An 18530-nucleotide genomic window follows, 5' to 3' on the forward strand; every position below is an offset into this window, starting at 1 on the left:
AAAATATGAAGAAAGAAGAAAAAGAGGAAGAATAAAAGGTGGAAGAGGCAAGCCACAATATTTAGGTAAGTCTCCCTTGTAATCTTGTCGTTCTTTATAATGCATTCTGATATATTTTGGGGTACGTATGGAGTGTTTTAAGTGTGTTTGGTAGTGTTGTGTGGTATTTTGAACGTATCTAAAGTATTATAAACGTGTTTTGTGTGCATTCTGTGTATTTCAGTGCGTAATATATAGTTTTAGTTATATTTTACGTATTTTGGGTGTGTTGTGAATACATTTGAGTATTTGGATGTGTTTTGAGACTATTTGGGGGTGTTTTGAGATGCTTTATGACGTTTTAAGTATGTTTTGGGATAAGTTTGGCATGGGTGTGTGTGGGTTTTTGGATGTATTATGTGGTTTTGGTGTATAATGGGTGTTTCTATAGTGACTTTTGGGTGTGTTTATAAGTATTTTAAGGTGTTGTATGGTGTTTTGAGTGTGTTTTGGGATAATTTTGAGTATTTTCAATAATTTAGGTGCGTCTGGATGTGTGGGAACGGTGTTGTGTGTGTGTGTGTGTGTGTGTGTGTGTGTGTGTGTGTGTGTGTAATTCACCTCGGTCGTCTGCTGGTCACCCAGACAGTCTTCCCCATTATGGAGCGAGCTCAGAGCTCATAGTCCGATCTTCGGGTAGTACTGTGTGTGTGTGTGTGTGTAGGTCTTCTGAGTGTGTTATTGCTCTCTCTCTCTCTCTCTCTCTCTCTCTCTCTCTCTCCGCTGGTAGCTCAAGATCGGCTAAAATTTTACAAGAGGCTTCGTTGATGCTGAGGGGGTAAGAACAATTAAGACAAGTAAATATAAGGTATCGTTGTATAACTTTAACCCCTTCAGTACTGGGATGCATTTTTACCTTGATTTTTTGGGTGTGATTGGACGATTTTATTGACATTAGGAAGGGTCTATGGAGGTTAGAAGATTAATGGCTACAGTTCACTATTTTAGTGCCCCCCACATAAGTTCCTGATGCTGTATATAATCACCAGATAGTAAGCAGAATAAATATGAAAACGCGTCATGGTACTCAAGAGGTTAAAATTACGAATAAGTAAGAAATAATGGTAAAATAATGGCTGGAAAATACACCGGAACAAGATTAAGACCTGTAGCGTCAAGATCACAATCAAGACTTTAAAACCACAACACTTGATGGACTGGGGCACATTTTTCGCTTAATATCCTTCCTGTGTTGAAGATATTTGCCAATAACGTGAGTAGGAAGCTTTGATAGACGCCAGGCACCATTCACAGAGATAAAGTACTGGTGTTGCTGTGTAGAGACCTGCAAATAAGGGAATGTATGCCAATTGCTTTAGTCAGAAATGTTATCGTGGTAAAGTTTTTAAAGAGAGAGAGAGGGAGGGGGGGAGGAGATTATCGCTTGATTGGTAGCAGTGTAATGCGAAGATTCTGCTGTTTTTTTTATTTCTATTCCCTTATTCATTTCCTTCATATATTATCTTCTTTCTCTCTCTTTCTACTGTTGACCAATAGTGTGGCTTCATAAATGTGACGTCAAACCAGCTGTGTGAAAGAGAGCAAGCGGCACAGCGAAGGGCGAGCCGGGAAAGGAGGAGAGCTAGAGGGACCCGTATATTAGGACACTGGCTGTTATTGTCCACCTGTTGATTTTTTTTTTTTTTTATTTTCAAGGTTCCTGTGGTATTTTATGGATCGGTGTTTGGAGGGTGAAGAAATGTAAGGATCATTAGGTCAAGTGTTTTGGTAAGTTTCATAGTAGATTTCTGGAAGAGGTTAAAAAGTATTGTTGTGATGCCATCAATGAGTCACTAGCAAGAAAGGTCTGTGGTCGAGGGAGGTAACATTTACTCATGGCTGTGTAGTCCCATTTTTTTTTTTTATGCTTCCACACCTTACCCAATTGCCTTCCAAAGCCCAATACTCTTCTGGCATTAACCACAATCTCTGGGGGGGCTAATCCACTTGTTTGCTACCCTACAGCAGAATGTGTATTACCTGACGTGCAATATTGGCCCCTGTGTATCTTTTTATCATATCCTTGTGTGAGTACTCCACAGAATAGGACTAGAATACTGGATGAAAGAAAGAAAAAGGATGTACATTTTATCCATTTTATTCTTGTGATATTAAAATGGTATATACATATGAAAAACCTAAACCTTTACTGTCATTTGTTAACCATCTGGCTTTTATTTAATTTGTTGAGATTTCCTTCATCTCCAATTTGTCCCTTCCTGCAGCAACACCACTGTATGATCAGGTTCAGGTTATTGTTGGGAGAGTTGCCTTACATTTCCTTTATTGTGTTGCCAGTGTTTCCTTTACTTTCTTTTTATCCTTTATTATGTTGCCAATGTTTCTCTTACTTTTTTCAGTCTTATTTGCCAGGACTTCTACAGTGTGTTCTTGGTGCTCTCTGTATACCTAATTAACACACTCACCAACACTTGTCTTCATGTCATTCTGAACAGAGACACAGCAAAGACATTGATTCCTGGAAGAATTGACAAGCACTGGGTCTGTTTCCTTGTATCTCTCTCTCTCTCTCTCTCTCTCTCTCTCTCTCTCTCTCTCTCTCTCTCTCTCTCTCTCTCTCTCTCTCTCTCTCCAAGTCCTGTGGTGAGTGACCTGTGCATTGTGTCCCCAGGAAGGCCATGAGTGGAGGTGGGGGAGTGTGGCCAGGCAGCAATGGCAGTGGTGGGGCAATGGCCACTGCCGGCTGGTTCTTCCCTGAGGCGGAGAGTACTGTGCCAGCCAACCAGTGGAGCAATGTGGGGTGTGCCTCCTGCAGCACCGACCAGCATGCCCCACCACCAGCCCTCCCTCCCCACCAGCACACCACCTGCCCCTACCACCACCAACAACAACAACACCACCAACACCACCACCACCATGCCCCAGGCCCACCCTACACCACCCAGAGTGTGCCAGAGGTGCTCCCATACCCTCCCAACATCCCCCCACCCAGCCACTACCACCCGCCACACTACAGCCAGCCCTACCCCACCCAGTACAGCGTGCCCCCCCGGCCATGCACAGAGCAGGGAGGCCCCACCCCTGTCACTGCCATGAGGCCACCAGGACCGCCCCCTCCCATTCTATCCTATCCCCCACCTGGCCCCTCCCCTGGGTCTGCATCCTGTCCCCCTCCTGCCCCTCCATACACCGGCACCCCGGGGTACAGCTGGGGCACCACACCGCTGCCCTCACAAATCCCCCAGGTTGGCAGCTCAGCACAGGGATCACAGGTAAGGCTGCCCTCAGCACGCACACTGTGTTGGTGAGGCAGCTCAGTCTGTATCACCAGTACATCATTCATGCTGTTTTTGAAGACATTTTTCCCTTTTATTTTGGCTAAGTCTCTCAGACCTGCAAGGGAACTGGCAACTAAGTAGGCCTTTATTTTTTATTTTATGTTGCCTTTGATCAGCTTTGTCCTCTTACATAAATAAAAACCTAACAAGCTCTGTAGTGTGCCTTGCAATCTCTAATGGCTCGGTGTGCCCCCAGCAGCCATGGCCTCACCAAGAGTGGGAGGAAAGCTGTCCGCCTGCCCACCATGACCACACGCCACGCCACCCCCCGCACCCCGGCCTGGACAGCAGGGGAAGAGAGCATGACCTGCCTCCCCGGCCAGACAACAGGCCCTCCCACTCCTCAAGGTCTGTGCCTCTCCTGTGGTGTTTGGGGGACACGGATTTAAAAATCTTAATCATTGAAAATAGAGATAAAGGTCCATGATTATCCACAATGATAAGCGCTGCTGTCCTTCCAATTTTAGGTACGATAGTGATCAGCGCAGCTTGGAGCCCAAGTACAAGGAGGACCGTGGTTATGGGGGTGAGAACCGGTGGGTGGAGAGAGGGAGGAAGCGTTCCATGAGCCCCTCGGAGTACTCCAGCCGCAGGAGTGACAGTGGCTGCTACTCCCCGTCATCCAGGTCTTCAAGGAAACCACACTCTAGGTGACTAAGTTGTGCTTGACTAACATTGTCACAAAATGAGGAAAGCTGCAACAAGACACTGGCCAAGTCTTGTCATTCTTGTCCATGAATTTATCTCGGCTAAATCTCATTGACTGCTCAAACAACTAGATTGCATTGTGCACTCCACTCATCCACCACTTACTTTTCAAAACCCAATAGCTTCCTCTCCTCATCAATCTGACTCTATTGACCTGAACCTATTACTTTGTGTTGTGTTCTGATGACTGAGTCTGAGTCTTTGATGCAGCCTTCAGGACACTTTTAAAGTAGTGTGTCATGATCCAGGTTGGAGAATGTGATTTATATTTATTTACTTACATATGCATTACACATTTGATACAACATTTTAAGGTAATGAATGATCACCAGCAGATGTGACAAGGAAAGAAGCAGCATTGAGCCGCGGTACAAGAGGGACCGCAGGTACAACACGTATGCTGAGGACAAGTGGCCGGAGAGAGGCAGCAGGAGCAGCAGCAGCAGCAAGCGGTCTCGGAGCCCTGCTGAGGCTGCTCCTCGGAGGCGAGACACAAGGAACTACTCGCCGCCCTCCAAGACTTCACACGACCTGCGGGAAAGGTGATGTGCTCATTTGGCTTGGCTTGGCTTGGTTTGGTTTGTGTTGAGGTTTCTGGTGAGTGATTGGTCCTCCAGTGTGGTAATGATAGTGATATTCCATGGCAGGTCACAGGGTAGCCACAGCAGGGCAGCAAGGAGGTCAAGGAGCCCAGGTCGCCGGCCCCCACATTCCAGGTCACCCATCAGAAAGAGGTGTGTTGGCACAGTGCTGCTATCATCACCAATAGCCTCAGTGGTAGACAGTGTAACTCTTGTGTCACCTTCTTTTACCCACACATGTATGTCTGGAGGCTTCCTCTTCTTAGTCATTATTTCCTCCTACCCATACACTGTCTGATTCAACCTTCCACCCCCCAGACCACCTCCTGCACACAGCCCAGAGCCCCAACACAACAGGACTCCTGACCAAGTAGCAGCAGCAGCAGCAGCAGCGGCAGCAACTGCTGCTAGGAAGGCTGAGTCCATTGGGAGGCAAGGGAGTCCTGATGCTGACCAGATTGATGCACTCATAGAGAAGGAAATGCTGAAGGCTGTGGAGGAGGAGGAGGAGGAGACAAAGACTCCTTGGGTTCGCTCTGCCCCCGCTGACCTCTACTACCAGCGAGATGACAAGTGAGTGCACTGACCACTGAGCCAGGCTGGGTTACCTCAAACAAAGACATGGGAAAACAATTGCACCAGCAGGATTGTGAGTGGGACAAACTTAACAAGGCATAGTACACACACATAGACACCACCAGTGTTCTTTCAGCATGTTGGAAGAATCCTGCTTTATTTTCTTTAATTTTGCAGAAATCCTCTTGTAACACGAGCCACAAAGAAGTTGATGGCTCTTTGCGATGTGTTTGACGAGAAGCTGGTGAAGAGAGGAGAGCGAGTGAGGCAAGAGAAGAAACACAAGGCTGAGAAAAACAAGGAGTCACCACAGCCATTGACCAGTGAGCAAAACTTGTATTGTTATGATTTTGTAGTGTGTGGCAGGTGCAGGTGACAGGTGTGGCAGTGGGAGGCATTGTTTGACCCGTGGGCGATGGTTTGCAGTGTGCAAGAGTGGCTGCAGCAAAGCAAAGGTGGCCACAGAGGAGGGTGATGGGAAGAACCCATCAAAGGAGGACACAGTCACAGGGGATGGAAAGGACAAGACTGAAGGGAGTGAAGATGGTGCCAAGGAGAGCAGCAGTCCAGCCAGTGCCGTGCCTTGCTTGGCCGAGTGTGAGGGTGTGCCAGGCCAGACAGCCGCAGGAGTGGCCAAGTCAGGGAGTCACCACAGTCATCATCATAAGAAGAAGAAGAAAAAGAAAGAAACCAAGGGCACAGATAAGGCCTCTGGGCAAAGCAGCAGCAGTAGCAGCAGTAGCAGCAGCAGTAGCAGTAGTAGTAGCAGTAGCAGCAGTGAGGGTGATGACAGCTCCAGCAGTGAAGAGGATGATGAGAGTGAGATGGACAGGATATCCAAGGAACTGGAGAAGAAACGCAGCCACCCAGACCGACTCCACCCTGAGCTGTGGTTCAATGATCCCGGTGAGGTGAGTGTGGCTGTGGTGGTGACAGGTGATGAGTGTGGCTGTGGTGGTGACATGAGGTGAATGTGGCTGTGGTGGTGACAGGTGAGTGTGGCTGTGGTGGTGACAGGAGTGAGTGTGGCTGTGGTGGTGACAGTCATGATAGAATAGTGATATACTTCACCATTAGTCATTGAGAATTTAGTACAAAGAAAAACCAGCAAGCTTAATGTGCAATCTTTAAGGGAACTGGCAATCAAGTGGGCCTTTTTTTTGTTTAATTTTTTGTTACCCTTGACCAGCTTCCCCTCTTGCATAAAAGAAAATAATAAAAAACAATTGCATAAAGGTATATTTTAAAGAGGTAAAGCCAGAACAAGCCAGTAATTCTTTCATATCAGTAAGTGTAAAGTGTTTTCAAGCAGACTTCAGTGAATCCAGCTTACCTTGGTGCTTGAGGTGTGCTGCTCTCATCACACACTGCTGTCACTCACACTCATCACTCAACTGACACCACACTCCTCTCCCTCTCTCCCTCTCCCTCTCACACATGTTTTAATCGTTTGCCTTGCCTATTCCTAATGTAAAGGCTGTGATATACGACTAAATGGTTTTTGAGTGACTTTTGTTTTGATGACGGAACAACAACACTACATTGTCCAGTACACTCAGCAACACTTAGAAGCCTTGCAGTGTTGCCATCCCTAACTGACACGTGAATTTTCTTGGCATCTCTGTGCTGGCCCAGGTCAGGTCAGGTCACTTTAGGGTTGAGGTGGCAACAATGCAGACATGTGTTGCCAGTCTAGTCTGGATCCAGTGCAGTGTTGCCAAGCTAGTCTAGATCCCATTGCAGTGTTGCCAAGTTAGTCTGGATCCAGTATAGTGTTGCCAAGTGGTGTGCTGAGGTGTGGTGCTTTCAGATGAACGACGGACCACTGTGTCGCTGCTCCCTGAAGGCCCAGCGCTCCGGCATCCGTCACGGCTACTATGTTGGGGAGGACAACCTTAACAAGTGTGACCCCTGGACCAATAACGCTGACCGGCTTCACCACTACCTCATCACCATCTCACCACCAACTAACTTCCTGGTCAGTCGCTTTGTTGCATTGGCCTAGTCTTAACATTAACACCTTCAGTACTGTGGGATGTTGTCATGTTTATTCTGGTGACTATTTGGTGATTTTCTACAGCTTCAGAAACTTATGTGGGGATTGAAGTAGTGAAAACTGGCCATTAATCTTCTGACATCCATAGACTGACTCTGGCCATTAATCTTCTGACCTCCATTGACCCTTCCTAATGCAAATAATATCGTCTAATTGTAACAAAAATTCAAGATAAAAATGCATCTCTTTAATGAATCGGTTAAGGCTTGTATTCTCAAACACTTCTGCACTTCTCCACTCTTTCAAATGGCTTTATTTAAGTTTACACATATTTTTAAGGTGTTTCTTATGGTTCTAAAGGCAGAGTGACAAGATTTCTATATAATCAACTGGAGAAACACTCTTGACAACCTTGCTAATCATCTCTTTGGCCTTAGAAAATAGTTGTGGTGAGAGAGCAAAGTATTTCTGAATATGGACTTAAAACGCCTCAAATTGAACTGTCCAGCTTTTCTGAAATTCTATGTGTAATTTATTTTTGGTGGGCGAGAAAATTAAGATGTTTTTAACTGTTTTCTGTCACCTCTTGGCCAGCACACCTGCAGGCGGGGAGTGGTGGTGGCAGTGGGAGAAGTTTGGTGGTGGTTGGTGTGTGGAGGCAGTGACGTGTGTAAAAACTTAAACAACAAACTTATTAACAACGCTTTTTATTTGTATTTATTGCTTTCTTTCATTTGTCTCACTATTCATTTATCTATTTTCATTTTCATTTGACTCAGTATTCAGTTATTTATTTTCATTTATTATCTGAGTAATGAGATTTCAATTTGTTATTCATTTACTCATTTTTATTTTATTTTCATTTTCTGTGAGTTACAAGATGTCAGGTCATTTATCTCTTTCTTTTGGCTATAACTCTTTCATACCTGCAAGGGGACTGGCAAGTAAGTGGGCCTTTTATTTTTTTATTTTATTTATTTTTTTATTATCTGTTGCCCTTGACCAACTTTCCTTCTTACATAAAAAAAAAAAGATAAAAAAATGGTGTTTTCAGATCAAGACACCAACAGTCATTATGCACGACAGCCATGAGTTCATCTTTGAGGGGTTCTCGCTGCTATCCCACCACCCGCTGGAGGAAGTGCCCACCTGCCGAGTCATTCGCTTCAACATTGAGTATACCATTCTCTACATCCAGGAGAAGATACCGGACAACTTCTGCATCCAGGAACTCAACCTTCTGTGTGCGTGATGACTCCTTGTGTTGTGTCAGTGTAGAGTGTTTTTTTTAAGGTTAGGTTTGGTTTGGTTTTTCCTTTTCTTGTACCTCAGTGTAGTAATCTTTGTATTTTGTTGTATCGTAGTATTGAGTCTCTTTTTAGGTTAGGTTAGGTGAAGTCTTTTTTTGGGTTCTATCAGTATAGTAGTTATTTTATATATATATCTTTTTATTTTATTTATTTATTCATTTATTTACTTATTTATTTTTTTACTTGTTTATTGTTTTATTGTATACTAATTTCTTTAGGTTAGGTTAGGTCTTTCTTATTACTTACTATTATTTTTGTGTCTGCTTTACTGTAGCCTGACGATGGTACAAGCAGTGCCAAAACGCAGCTTACAAAAATGTGCATACTAACGCTGGTCCTCATCGTTGCTTTCTTTTCTTGTTGGCTTTGTATAGTACTTCTTTTACTATTGTATCTTAGTATCTTGCCTTTTTATTTTATTTTATTTATTTATTTATTATTTTTTTACTTTATTTATTTATTTTTTTTCAGGTTAGGTTAGGTTAGATTAGGTCTTTCTTTTTTTCATTATATCTTAGTGTAATATTTCCTTTTTTATTGTACTCGTATCTCATCAGTTGTTTGTTGCTGTTGTTGTTGTTGTTGTGTATCTTAATATACAACATTTTTTACTTTGATATTTTAGTACAATGAATCTTTCTTTTTTAAGTTAGATTAAGTTAGGTCTTCTTTTTTCCTTGTATCTTAGTGTAGAGTCTTTCTTTTTAATGTCTCTTAGTGTAGAGTCTTCCTTTTTTCCTTGTATCTTAGTGTAGAGTCTTTCTTTTCAGTTGTATCTTAGTGTAGAGGCTTCCTTTTTCCTTGTATCTTGGTGTAGAGTACTGGCCTCATCTGTGACCTCTGACCTCTTAACACGCACTTACAAATCTTATATCACTAGCACATTAATAAGTTTTCTGTTATATTTATAGTCTCATTGTATTGACCTTACCCGTGACCTTTGAACTCTTAATTTGCAGACCAGTATCTCTTTCTGGAACTTCTAGAGCTTGTTGACCTGAACCTCAAGTCGATGGGAGACAGTGACGGCTGCCCACGGTTCCACTTCATGCCGAGATTTGTGCGGAAACTTGCAGGTTGGTGTTCCTCTTCTCTGCTAACTCATGTGTTCTTCCCCTTATCATGTTTCTGGTGCCATAATATTTTGTGTGTAAACTTGTAGGTCAGTGCATCTCTTCTCTGCTATTTCACATATTCTTCTTACCTTGAGTTTACTTATTTTTTGGTGCCATATTTTTGTCTCTACAGTCAAAGGAAGACAGAAACACTTAGGAACACATCCACATGGAACTCCCTACCTGCTTCTGTACTTCCAACTTCCTGTGACTTGACTTCATTTAAGAGGGAGGTTTCAAGACATTTATCCCTTTCTTTTGCTAACTCTCTGGGACCTAAGTGGACCTTTTTATTATTACTTTTTTTTCTTTTTATGTTGCCCTTGGCCAGCTTTTCCTTCTTACATAAAAAAAAAATAAATAAATAAATAAAAACTCTACTTTCAGACAATGGTAAGGAGATCCTGTCCATGAATGAGGTGCTGAGTTCACTGCTGAAGAATAGCGGGCCCCTGGTGCAGCCTGAGGACCTGGCACACCTACTCAGCATGTCTCAGTACCAGTGGCAGAACTATGCTGACCAGCTCAAAGGTACTGGCTCTGTCTTGTGGCTCTCTCTTGTGGCAAAATCCACCCCAAACTCAACAGAAATATGAAAACACTCTTAATGCAAATAATAAGCTTGAAAACACTTAAAACACACCAGTAACAAGCTTGAAGACTCTTAAAAACACAAATAACCAGCTTGAAAATACTTGCTGTTTATCTTATGGCAGGATTTTTTAACCTTTCACTAGAAGCATGAAACATTTGAAAGCACCAATGACTTCAACCAGACATTCATTAGATGCCACCATTTAGACAGCACAGACATTGATGTTACTACTATTGTTACCGTACACACTTGAAAACACCATTAATTTCAACCATTCACTCATTAAACAGCACAAACCTTACTGCTACTAGTAATGTTACCATACACAGCACTGACCATAACCCCTTCAATACTGGGAGACATTTTTACCTTGAGATTTGTGTACGATTAGACTATTTTATTGACATTACAAAGGGTCTATGGAGGTCAGAAGATTAATGGCCACACTCCTCACTATTTTAACCCCCACATGAGTTATTCAAGCTGTAGAAAATCATGAAATAGTAAGCAGAGTGAATATGGAAACACATCATGGTACTTAGGAGGTGAGGTTAATGTTACCAGTAATGTTACCATATACACTTGTTTGGCAGGTATTATGGAAACACATCATGGTATTTAAGAGGTTAATGTTACCAGTAATGTTACCATACACACTTGTTTGCCAGGTATGGTGGTGACCTGTCCCGGCATGAAGCCCAGCAGCATCAGGGTGGACCAGCTGGATCGGGACCAAGTTAGTGAGGAGACCATCAACTACCCTGTCATTGTACACTTTGGCATACGTCCCCCTCAGCTCTCTTACGCCGGCAATCCTGAGTGAGTGAGTGAGCGAGTGAGTAAGTGAGTGAGCGAATGAGAAAGTGAGTGAGTGAGTGAGCATGTGAATGAGTGAGTTAGTTAGTTAGTTAGTTAGTTAGTTAGTTATGGCCACTACCAGCACTATTCAGAAACACCTTCCCTTCTCACTATGCCAATTTTCCAAGGCTACAGAGACAACTAACCAGATTTTTCAATACAGTTTCTCCTTTTAATAAACTAGAAATCTTGCCAATCTATCACCAGAACCATAAAAATATTCTTAAAATCACGAGTATCTTCAACTGGAGCCCTTGGAAAGCAGTGATGGTGATAGAGCAAAGCGTTTCAGAATACAGGCCATAGACTCCCTCCCCGTGTTGCAGGTACCAGAAGGCGTGGCGGGAGTATGTGAAGTTCAGACACCTGCTAGCCAACATGCCCAAGCCTTCCTTCGAGGACAAGCGGCGTCTGGAGGCCAAGGAGAACCGACTGCAGGAGATGAGAATGACCTCCAAGATGAAGAGAGACGTGACTGTGGCTGTGTCTTCCCAGGGCTTCTTTAGGACCGGCATTATGTGTGATGTGGTGCAGGTGTGTGTGAGAGTGTGTCAGGTGTGTGAGGTGAGAGGGTGAGCCACTGGAACGGTGCACCAAGCAAGGGTGGTAAGTCGTGGAGATGGATGGAGAGCAGCAGTGTGGAGTGGATGAGTGATGCTGTTGCAGTAGTGTGGCCTAACCTTCCATTCTCTGTGTTACATTCCCTCTTTTCTGGACACATTTGACTTTTTCTTCTATGACTGCCAGCTTCACATTTTCTGTATTCTCTGTTGTAGAAGTGTGGCCTAACCTTCCATTTTCTGTGTTACGAGTACATTCTCTCTTTATTGGACACGCTTTACATTTTCTGTATGACTTAACTTCACATTTTTTGTATTATGTTCTCTATTTTTTAGCACGCGTTTCTCTATTCTCTTGTGTTTCAAAAATAGAGAGCGTGAAATCAGAAATAATTGGCTACACTGTCTTGTGGCTTGGGAGATGTGAGGATATACTTCATAGCATGTGGACTTGGGTAGTAGGGGCATTGAACAGGAAGTGCCTTGTATCCAGTGTGGTCAGGATTGGAGTAGGTGAAAGGTAGGGAGCAGTCTCATTATTAACACCTTCATGACTGGGACACCATTTTACCTTGAATTTCAGGTACGATGAGACAATTTTATATACATTAGGAAGAGCCTATGGATGGCAGAAGATTAATGGCCACAGTCTTCACTATTTTAATCCCACACATAAGTTTCTGAAGCTGCATAAAATCATCAAATAGTAAGCAGAATGAATAAGTAGGTGGAGGATAGGAGCTGTCTCATTATTAGCACCTTCATGACTGGGACACCACTTTACCTTGAGTTTTGGGTATGATAAGATAATTTTATTTACATTAGGAAGGGCCTATGGAGGGCAGAAGAGTAATGGCCACAGTCTTCACTATTTTAATATCCCACGTAAGTTTCTGAAGCTGTATAGAATCATCAAATAGTAAGTAGAATGAATATGGAAATGCGTCATGGTACTGAAGGGGTTAAGGGACAGGTATATAGCAGTGTATGTAGTCATGCCTTGCTGTGGGAGTATGTGGCCAGGTGTGTTATGCTGAGAGCCTCCTAGACAATGCTCCCTTTCCACTAGAGATACTGGGCTCAGAGTATGAACGTCTGTATGTGTGAGTGTGTGATGCTTTGAGGCCACCTGTATGAGCTACCCACCTCTTGTACATATAGAGTAGATTTTATTAATTTTTAAGGGAACTGGCAATCAAATGAGCTTTTATTTAATTTTATTTTTAATTCATTTTTATTTTATGTATTTTTAAGGGAACTGGCAATCAAATGAGCTTTTCTTTGATTTATTTTTTTCTTTATTTTTATTTTTTATTTATTTTTTGTTGCCCTTGACCAGCTTACCATCTTACATAAAAATAAGTAATTCTCGTATTGTGAATATGTCTTTCAATATGTCCACCACACCAGGGCTATAGTGACATGTACCTTTGTGTTGGACAGCATGCCATGTTGCTGCCAGTGCTGGTTTGTCATCTGCGCTTCCACCAGTCCCTTGAGGTGCTGGAGGAGTGCATTGGCTACAAGTTCCAGACCAGGTTCCTCCTCCAGCTGGCCCTCACCCACCCTTCCTACAGGTGAGTCCTCCTGCCTGTAGAGTGTGTGTGTGTGTGTGTGTGTAGTGACAGTAGTGGTGTAGCTGGCTTGATGGGGAGTTGGTGGTAGGTGTGGTTGTGGTAATAATAGTTGTAGTAGTAGTAGTAATTAGTAGTTGTAGTAGTGGTGGTAGTAGTAGTAGTAGTAGTAGTAGCAGTAGTCGTAGTAATAGTGGTGGTAGTAGTAGTAGTCGTAGTAGTAGTATAGCTGTGTGGTGAATTGTTTATGTACTAATAGTGGCAGCGGTGGCACAGCATTGCAAGTGAATAGTGTTCTATGGTCCAGTGTTCAGTGTGAGGACAACACTATGGTGACACTGAATGCAGCCACACTGGTTGGTGAAAATATTACTGATCTTACCATTTGATTGTTGCTCTTACTGTCACTCCAGGGAAAACTTTGGCACCAATCCAGACCACGCCAGGAACTCCCTCACCAACTGTGGCATCCGACAGCCGGAGTATGGTGACCGGCGCATCCACTACATGAACACACGGAAGAGAGGTGAGTCAGTGGTATTTCTCTCTCTCTCTCTCTCTCTCTCTCTCTCTCTCTCTCTCTCTCTCTCTCTCTCTCTCTCTCTCTCTCTCTCTCTCTCTCTCTCTCTCTCTCTCTCTCTCTCTCTCTCTCTCTCATTATGTGGAACTGACCAATGGCAACGAAAAGGATAAAATAAGGCCCACTGAGGTGCCAGTCCCTAAACAAGTCAAAGGAAACAGGACCCCTTGGCTGGCATAGGAGTCTTTTTCAGTTTTTATCCAGTTTTAAATCTTGAGTGAAGAATGTTTGTGTAGCGAGGTGTATGTAGGTTTGCGTGAAGGAAGAGGACATGGAGGGAGGTAGCAAGGGTGGCTAACACAAGGCTGCCCCTGTAACTCAACTCAGACGTGTGATGCACTCTCTCCCTGTGTCCCCGTCAGGCATCAACACGCTCATCAACATCATGTCCAGATTCGGCCGCAACTTGGAAACGGAGAGCAAGATAACGCACAACGAACGGCTGGAATTCTTAGGAGATGCTGTGGTGGAGTTCCTCACCTCCATCCACCTGTTCCACCTGTTTCCCAGCCTGGAGGAAGGAGGACTGGCAACTTACAGGTAATCTTTTATATTATATTCCACATTTTCTCTATCAGAATCATCACGCATGCATCTTTCCTTCTGAAATAATTGTTTGAGTGATGTGTCCTCATTACTGTCATTGTGTATCTTTATCATGAAGTGTTTGTCATGCACACCACTGCTAACCTCTTGGTCCATCGGTCCATCAGGGCAGCCATTGTGCAGAACCAGCACCTGGCCGTCCTGGCGGAGAAGCTGCGGCTGGACCAGTTCATGCTGTACGCTCACGGCTCGGATCTCTGCCACGACTTTGAGCTGCGACACGCCATGGCCAACTGTTTTGAGGCGTTGATGGGAGCAATATTCCTGGATTCTGGCATTGAGGTGAGACTTCCACTGCTGTAGTGATTGACAGTGAAGGTGAAAGAGACAGGAAATGCTTATGGTTAATACAGCCATGTTTTTGCTCCATATAATGTTTGGTGTTTGCTGGGACACAGGATGTAGTAACACATACAAGCATTAGTGACAGTATTATCTGTTGTCTTTACCGGAACACTGGAAGTAATGACATCATCACTTGCACTTTTCCTGATAGGTACAGAGGGAGTAGTGAAGGGTGTTTGTAATGCTGCTATACAATTGACCCCATTACTATGACCCACTTTTGTGTTGTGTTGTGTTGCAGGAGGCTGACAAGGTGTTGAGCTCCACCTTGTTCAAGGGAGAGGCTGTGCTGCATTCCATCTGGGTCCACTACCCGCTGCACCCCATCCAGGAGCAGGAGCCGCATGGGGACCGCAAGTGGATCAAGTCCTTCCCCATCCTCACGGTAAGTCAGACATGTGTTGTGTCCCCACTGTCTGGGAGTCACTGACCACACAACACTTAAGTCTTCTCTCATTTGCCTCCTCCTGTAGGTATCCATCTCACTTTCTCCTGTGCCTGAGTGAGTAGTGAGTCAGGCACTGCTTTGTGACAAGTCTTGCAATACAGTATTACAGTGCAGACCAACACAACACACCACTAACTCTGCTTCCCTCAGAAACTGTCCAAGTTTGAGGAGTCCATCGGCGTGGAGTTCAAGCACATCCGTCTGCTGGCACGTGCCTTCACTGACCGCAGCATTGGCTTCAACAACCTCACCCTCGGCTCCAACCAGCGGCTGGAGTTCTTGGGAGACACAGTGCTGCAGCTGGTGTCCTCAGAGTACCTGTACCGCCACTTTCCTGAGCACCACGAGGGCCATCTTTCGGTGGGTGGCTGGCTGGCCAAGGCCAAACACTGAAAGCTTTCTTTGGACTTAAAGATGTTGATGTGTTTTTTTATAATGATGTGCTAAAGAGTAGAGAGAACTGTTGATTCATAGAGCAGTCCTCAAGTATTGCCTTAACCCAGACACTGATGAGTCCTGACTTGCACAGTTGCTGCGTTCCTCCCTGGTGAACAACCGCACGCAGGCCGTGGTGTGCGACGACCTGGGCATGACCTCCTACGCCATGTACTCCCACCTCAAGACAGAGCTCAAGACCAAGGACAGAGCTGACCTGCTGGAGGCCTTCCTGGGTGCCCTTTACATTGACAGGGTGAGTGGGGGCAGTGACAAGCATAGGTGAGGTGCTCTATGCCTCATCCTGTCTGACTTGTACTTTGCAGTATTGCAGACTGCACACTCTATCTGATGCTGAGTAGGCAGCATTTTATAGCTATTCATCTGCAGTGTTGCATTGTGGTGTGATAAAGTCTGATGGTTGTGGTGGTAGTGATGGTGGTGTTGTTGTTGTTGTTGTTGTTGTTGTTGTTGTTGTTGTTGTTGTTGTTGTTGTTGTTGTTGTTGTTGTTGTTGCTGCCTCACCATGGACTTCTCCTTTCCGCAGGGTCTGAAGTACTGCCGCACGTTCTGTCATGTGTGCTTCTTCCCACGCCTTCACCAGTTCATCATGAACCAGGACTGGAATGACCCCAAGAGCAAGCTGCAGCAGTGTTGCCTCACACTGCGTACCATGGACGGCGGCGAGCCAGACATTCCCATATACAAGTGAGTCGTGCCGCTGCCTGGGCTGTTGTCTGGTGGTGCCAAACAAAGGACACCATCCTCTATGTTTTCAACACAAACCTCTTCTAACATGAGTACTTCCCTGCAGTACTCAAGAGAGGTTATTTATGTTTTACTTTATATAAGATATCACTTAACCAAATAGAGTGTGTAGGCATAGAGAAGTGGAAACTTTGATGTGGTCACGGCTGTACCTTTGAGAGGATTGATAAGAATGTTGCTTTGTTCCATGACAGGTATTCACATCACACTGAAGAGAGAGAACGTCTACATAAGTATTGTGTTGTGTTGTGTTACAGAGTTAATTGTGTTATATTTTGTTGTGTTGCAGAGTTAATTGTGTTCTGTCATGTTGTGTTGCAGGGTGATTGAGTGCAAGGGACCCACCAACACTCGAGTGTACACAGTTGCGGTGTACTTCCGTGGCAGGCGGCTGGCCAAAGCCTCAGGCCACTCCATTCAGCAGGCTGAGATGAACGCTGCAAGGGAAGCACTCATGAACTCCAAAGGTTAGTTGTGTGTCCTGCTTCACAACAATTGCTGACATTATCTCTCTCTCTCTCTCTCTCTCTCTCTCTCTCTCTCTCTCTCTCTCTCTCTCTCTCTCTCTCTCTCTCTCTCTCTCTCTCTCTCTCTCTCTCTCTCTCTCTCTCTCTCTCTCTCTCTCTCTCTCTCTCTCTCTCTCTCTCTCTCTCTCTCTCTCTCTCTCTCTCTCTCTCTCTCTCTCTCTCTCTCTCTCTCTCTCTCTCTCTCTCTCTCTCTCTCTCTCTCTCTCTCTCTCTTTTCTTTTCTTTTCTTTTCTTTTATGTAAGAGGGGAAAACTGGCCTAAGGCAACATAAAACACACACACAAAAAAAGGCCCACTTAGTTTACAGTCCTCTTGCAGGTCTGAGAGAGTTAGCCAGAAGAAAGGGATAAATGTCTTGAAACTTCCATCTTGCCAACTAACACAGCTGTTCTCTACATGATGAGGGCTTCCCATTACTTCTTCCTGTATTTCTAACTTCTACCTCCTCCATTAAACAGTACAAGTCTGTATAGAGATAGATGGATTGATGGATTTATAACTCAATGCTTCTCTGCACAGAACTGTTCCCTCAACTTGACCACCAGCGGAGAGTGATTGAAAAGAGTGTCAAGATACAAGGCATTGGCAAGCAGGATTCCCAGGACAGGGAGAAGGAGCGAGGCAGGGACAGGAACAGCAGAGGGCACTGGAGGGAGGAAGAAAGACGAGGAAACAGAGAGAGACCGAGAGACAGAGACAAACTAGACAGTAAAGACTTTGACAGAAGCAGAGATGGAGAAAAGAGGGACATGAGAGAAAATACCAAAACACTACTGATAGTGAAAAATCAACAGAAGCAAAAATATTCGAGAGTGACAGATCATATGGAGAAAGAGACGGTGAGAGAGACAGAGAGAGAAACTACACAGATGGAGAAAGAGGAGATTCTAAGAGAGGGAGGGGAGAAATAGAGGATGACAGGAGGTACAGGATGGATAGCGACAACAGTAGGACATCGGGAGGTGAGACAAGACGTGGCCACTCAAGACACATGACCAAGGACGGGCCAGACTTGGAGAAGCACCGGGAGCGACACAAAGCACACGGCCGGACCAGACGCAGCGAGAGCCCACATGATTCAAGCCAGAAGAGCACACACCATCCCAGAGACGATTACGGGCGCAAGCAGGTTAGGTCTGACTGGTGATCCATGCTGTGATTTAAGCTTTCATTGGTGTACCAGAGAGAAGGGAGTAAATTGTAGTGTAATGTGATTAATTTTATTTTCTATGAGCTTTATATGACACTAGGTGATGTATATAAATTAAAAAAAAGCAAAGAATTAAAGTACAAAGGTGTTTCAATGTTTTTCTCAAGTTCAGAGGCAGGAAAGATTGGTAAGTAAGTTGTCAGGTTATTTATCCATAAGTCATTGCCACCTACAGTTGTCATGTGTTGTGTTATTAATAGTAGAAGCAGTAGTAATATGTGTGTGTGTGTGTGTGTGCCCTCATTGATTCTTTCCTGTAGCTGAGAATCGAGTTGTTTTTTGTCAAGTTCCTTCTTTTATAATCACACGATAATGTTACTGTGACTTCCTCTCTCACTCACTTTTATTCACTCACTCTCTTACTTTCACTCACCCATTCACTCCACCTCCCTTTACTCTT

General features: G+C 44.3%; 1 protein-coding gene across 1 annotated transcript; it reads left to right on the plus strand.

Annotated features, from left to right (window-relative positions):
* The first annotated feature begins 11 nt into the window (after positions 1-11).
* Positions 12-18210, plus strand: LOC123513636 (ribonuclease 3-like). The gene is given in 26 exon segments (XM_045270903.1): positions 12-65; positions 2672-3272; positions 3535-3686; positions 3806-3988; positions 4379-4588; positions 4694-4780; positions 4946-5200; positions 5381-5526; positions 5630-6114; positions 7014-7181; positions 8254-8443; positions 9469-9585; positions 10012-10155; positions 10888-11038; positions 11404-11611; positions 13081-13214; positions 13625-13737; positions 14154-14331; positions 14505-14679; positions 14984-15127; positions 15341-15550; positions 15720-15881; positions 16173-16333; positions 16715-16860; positions 17440-17673; positions 17676-18210. Coding segments are annotated over 25 exon segments (5139 nt in total). The 5' UTR covers positions 12-65; positions 2672-2678; the 3' UTR covers positions 18068-18210.
* Positions 18211-18530: the final 320 nt, after the last annotated feature.

Source organism: Portunus trituberculatus, chromosome 36 (assembly GCF_017591435.1).
Source record: "Portunus trituberculatus isolate SZX2019 chromosome 36, ASM1759143v1, whole genome shotgun sequence".
Classification (NCBI taxonomy): domain Eukaryota; kingdom Metazoa; phylum Arthropoda; class Malacostraca; order Decapoda; family Portunidae; genus Portunus; species Portunus trituberculatus.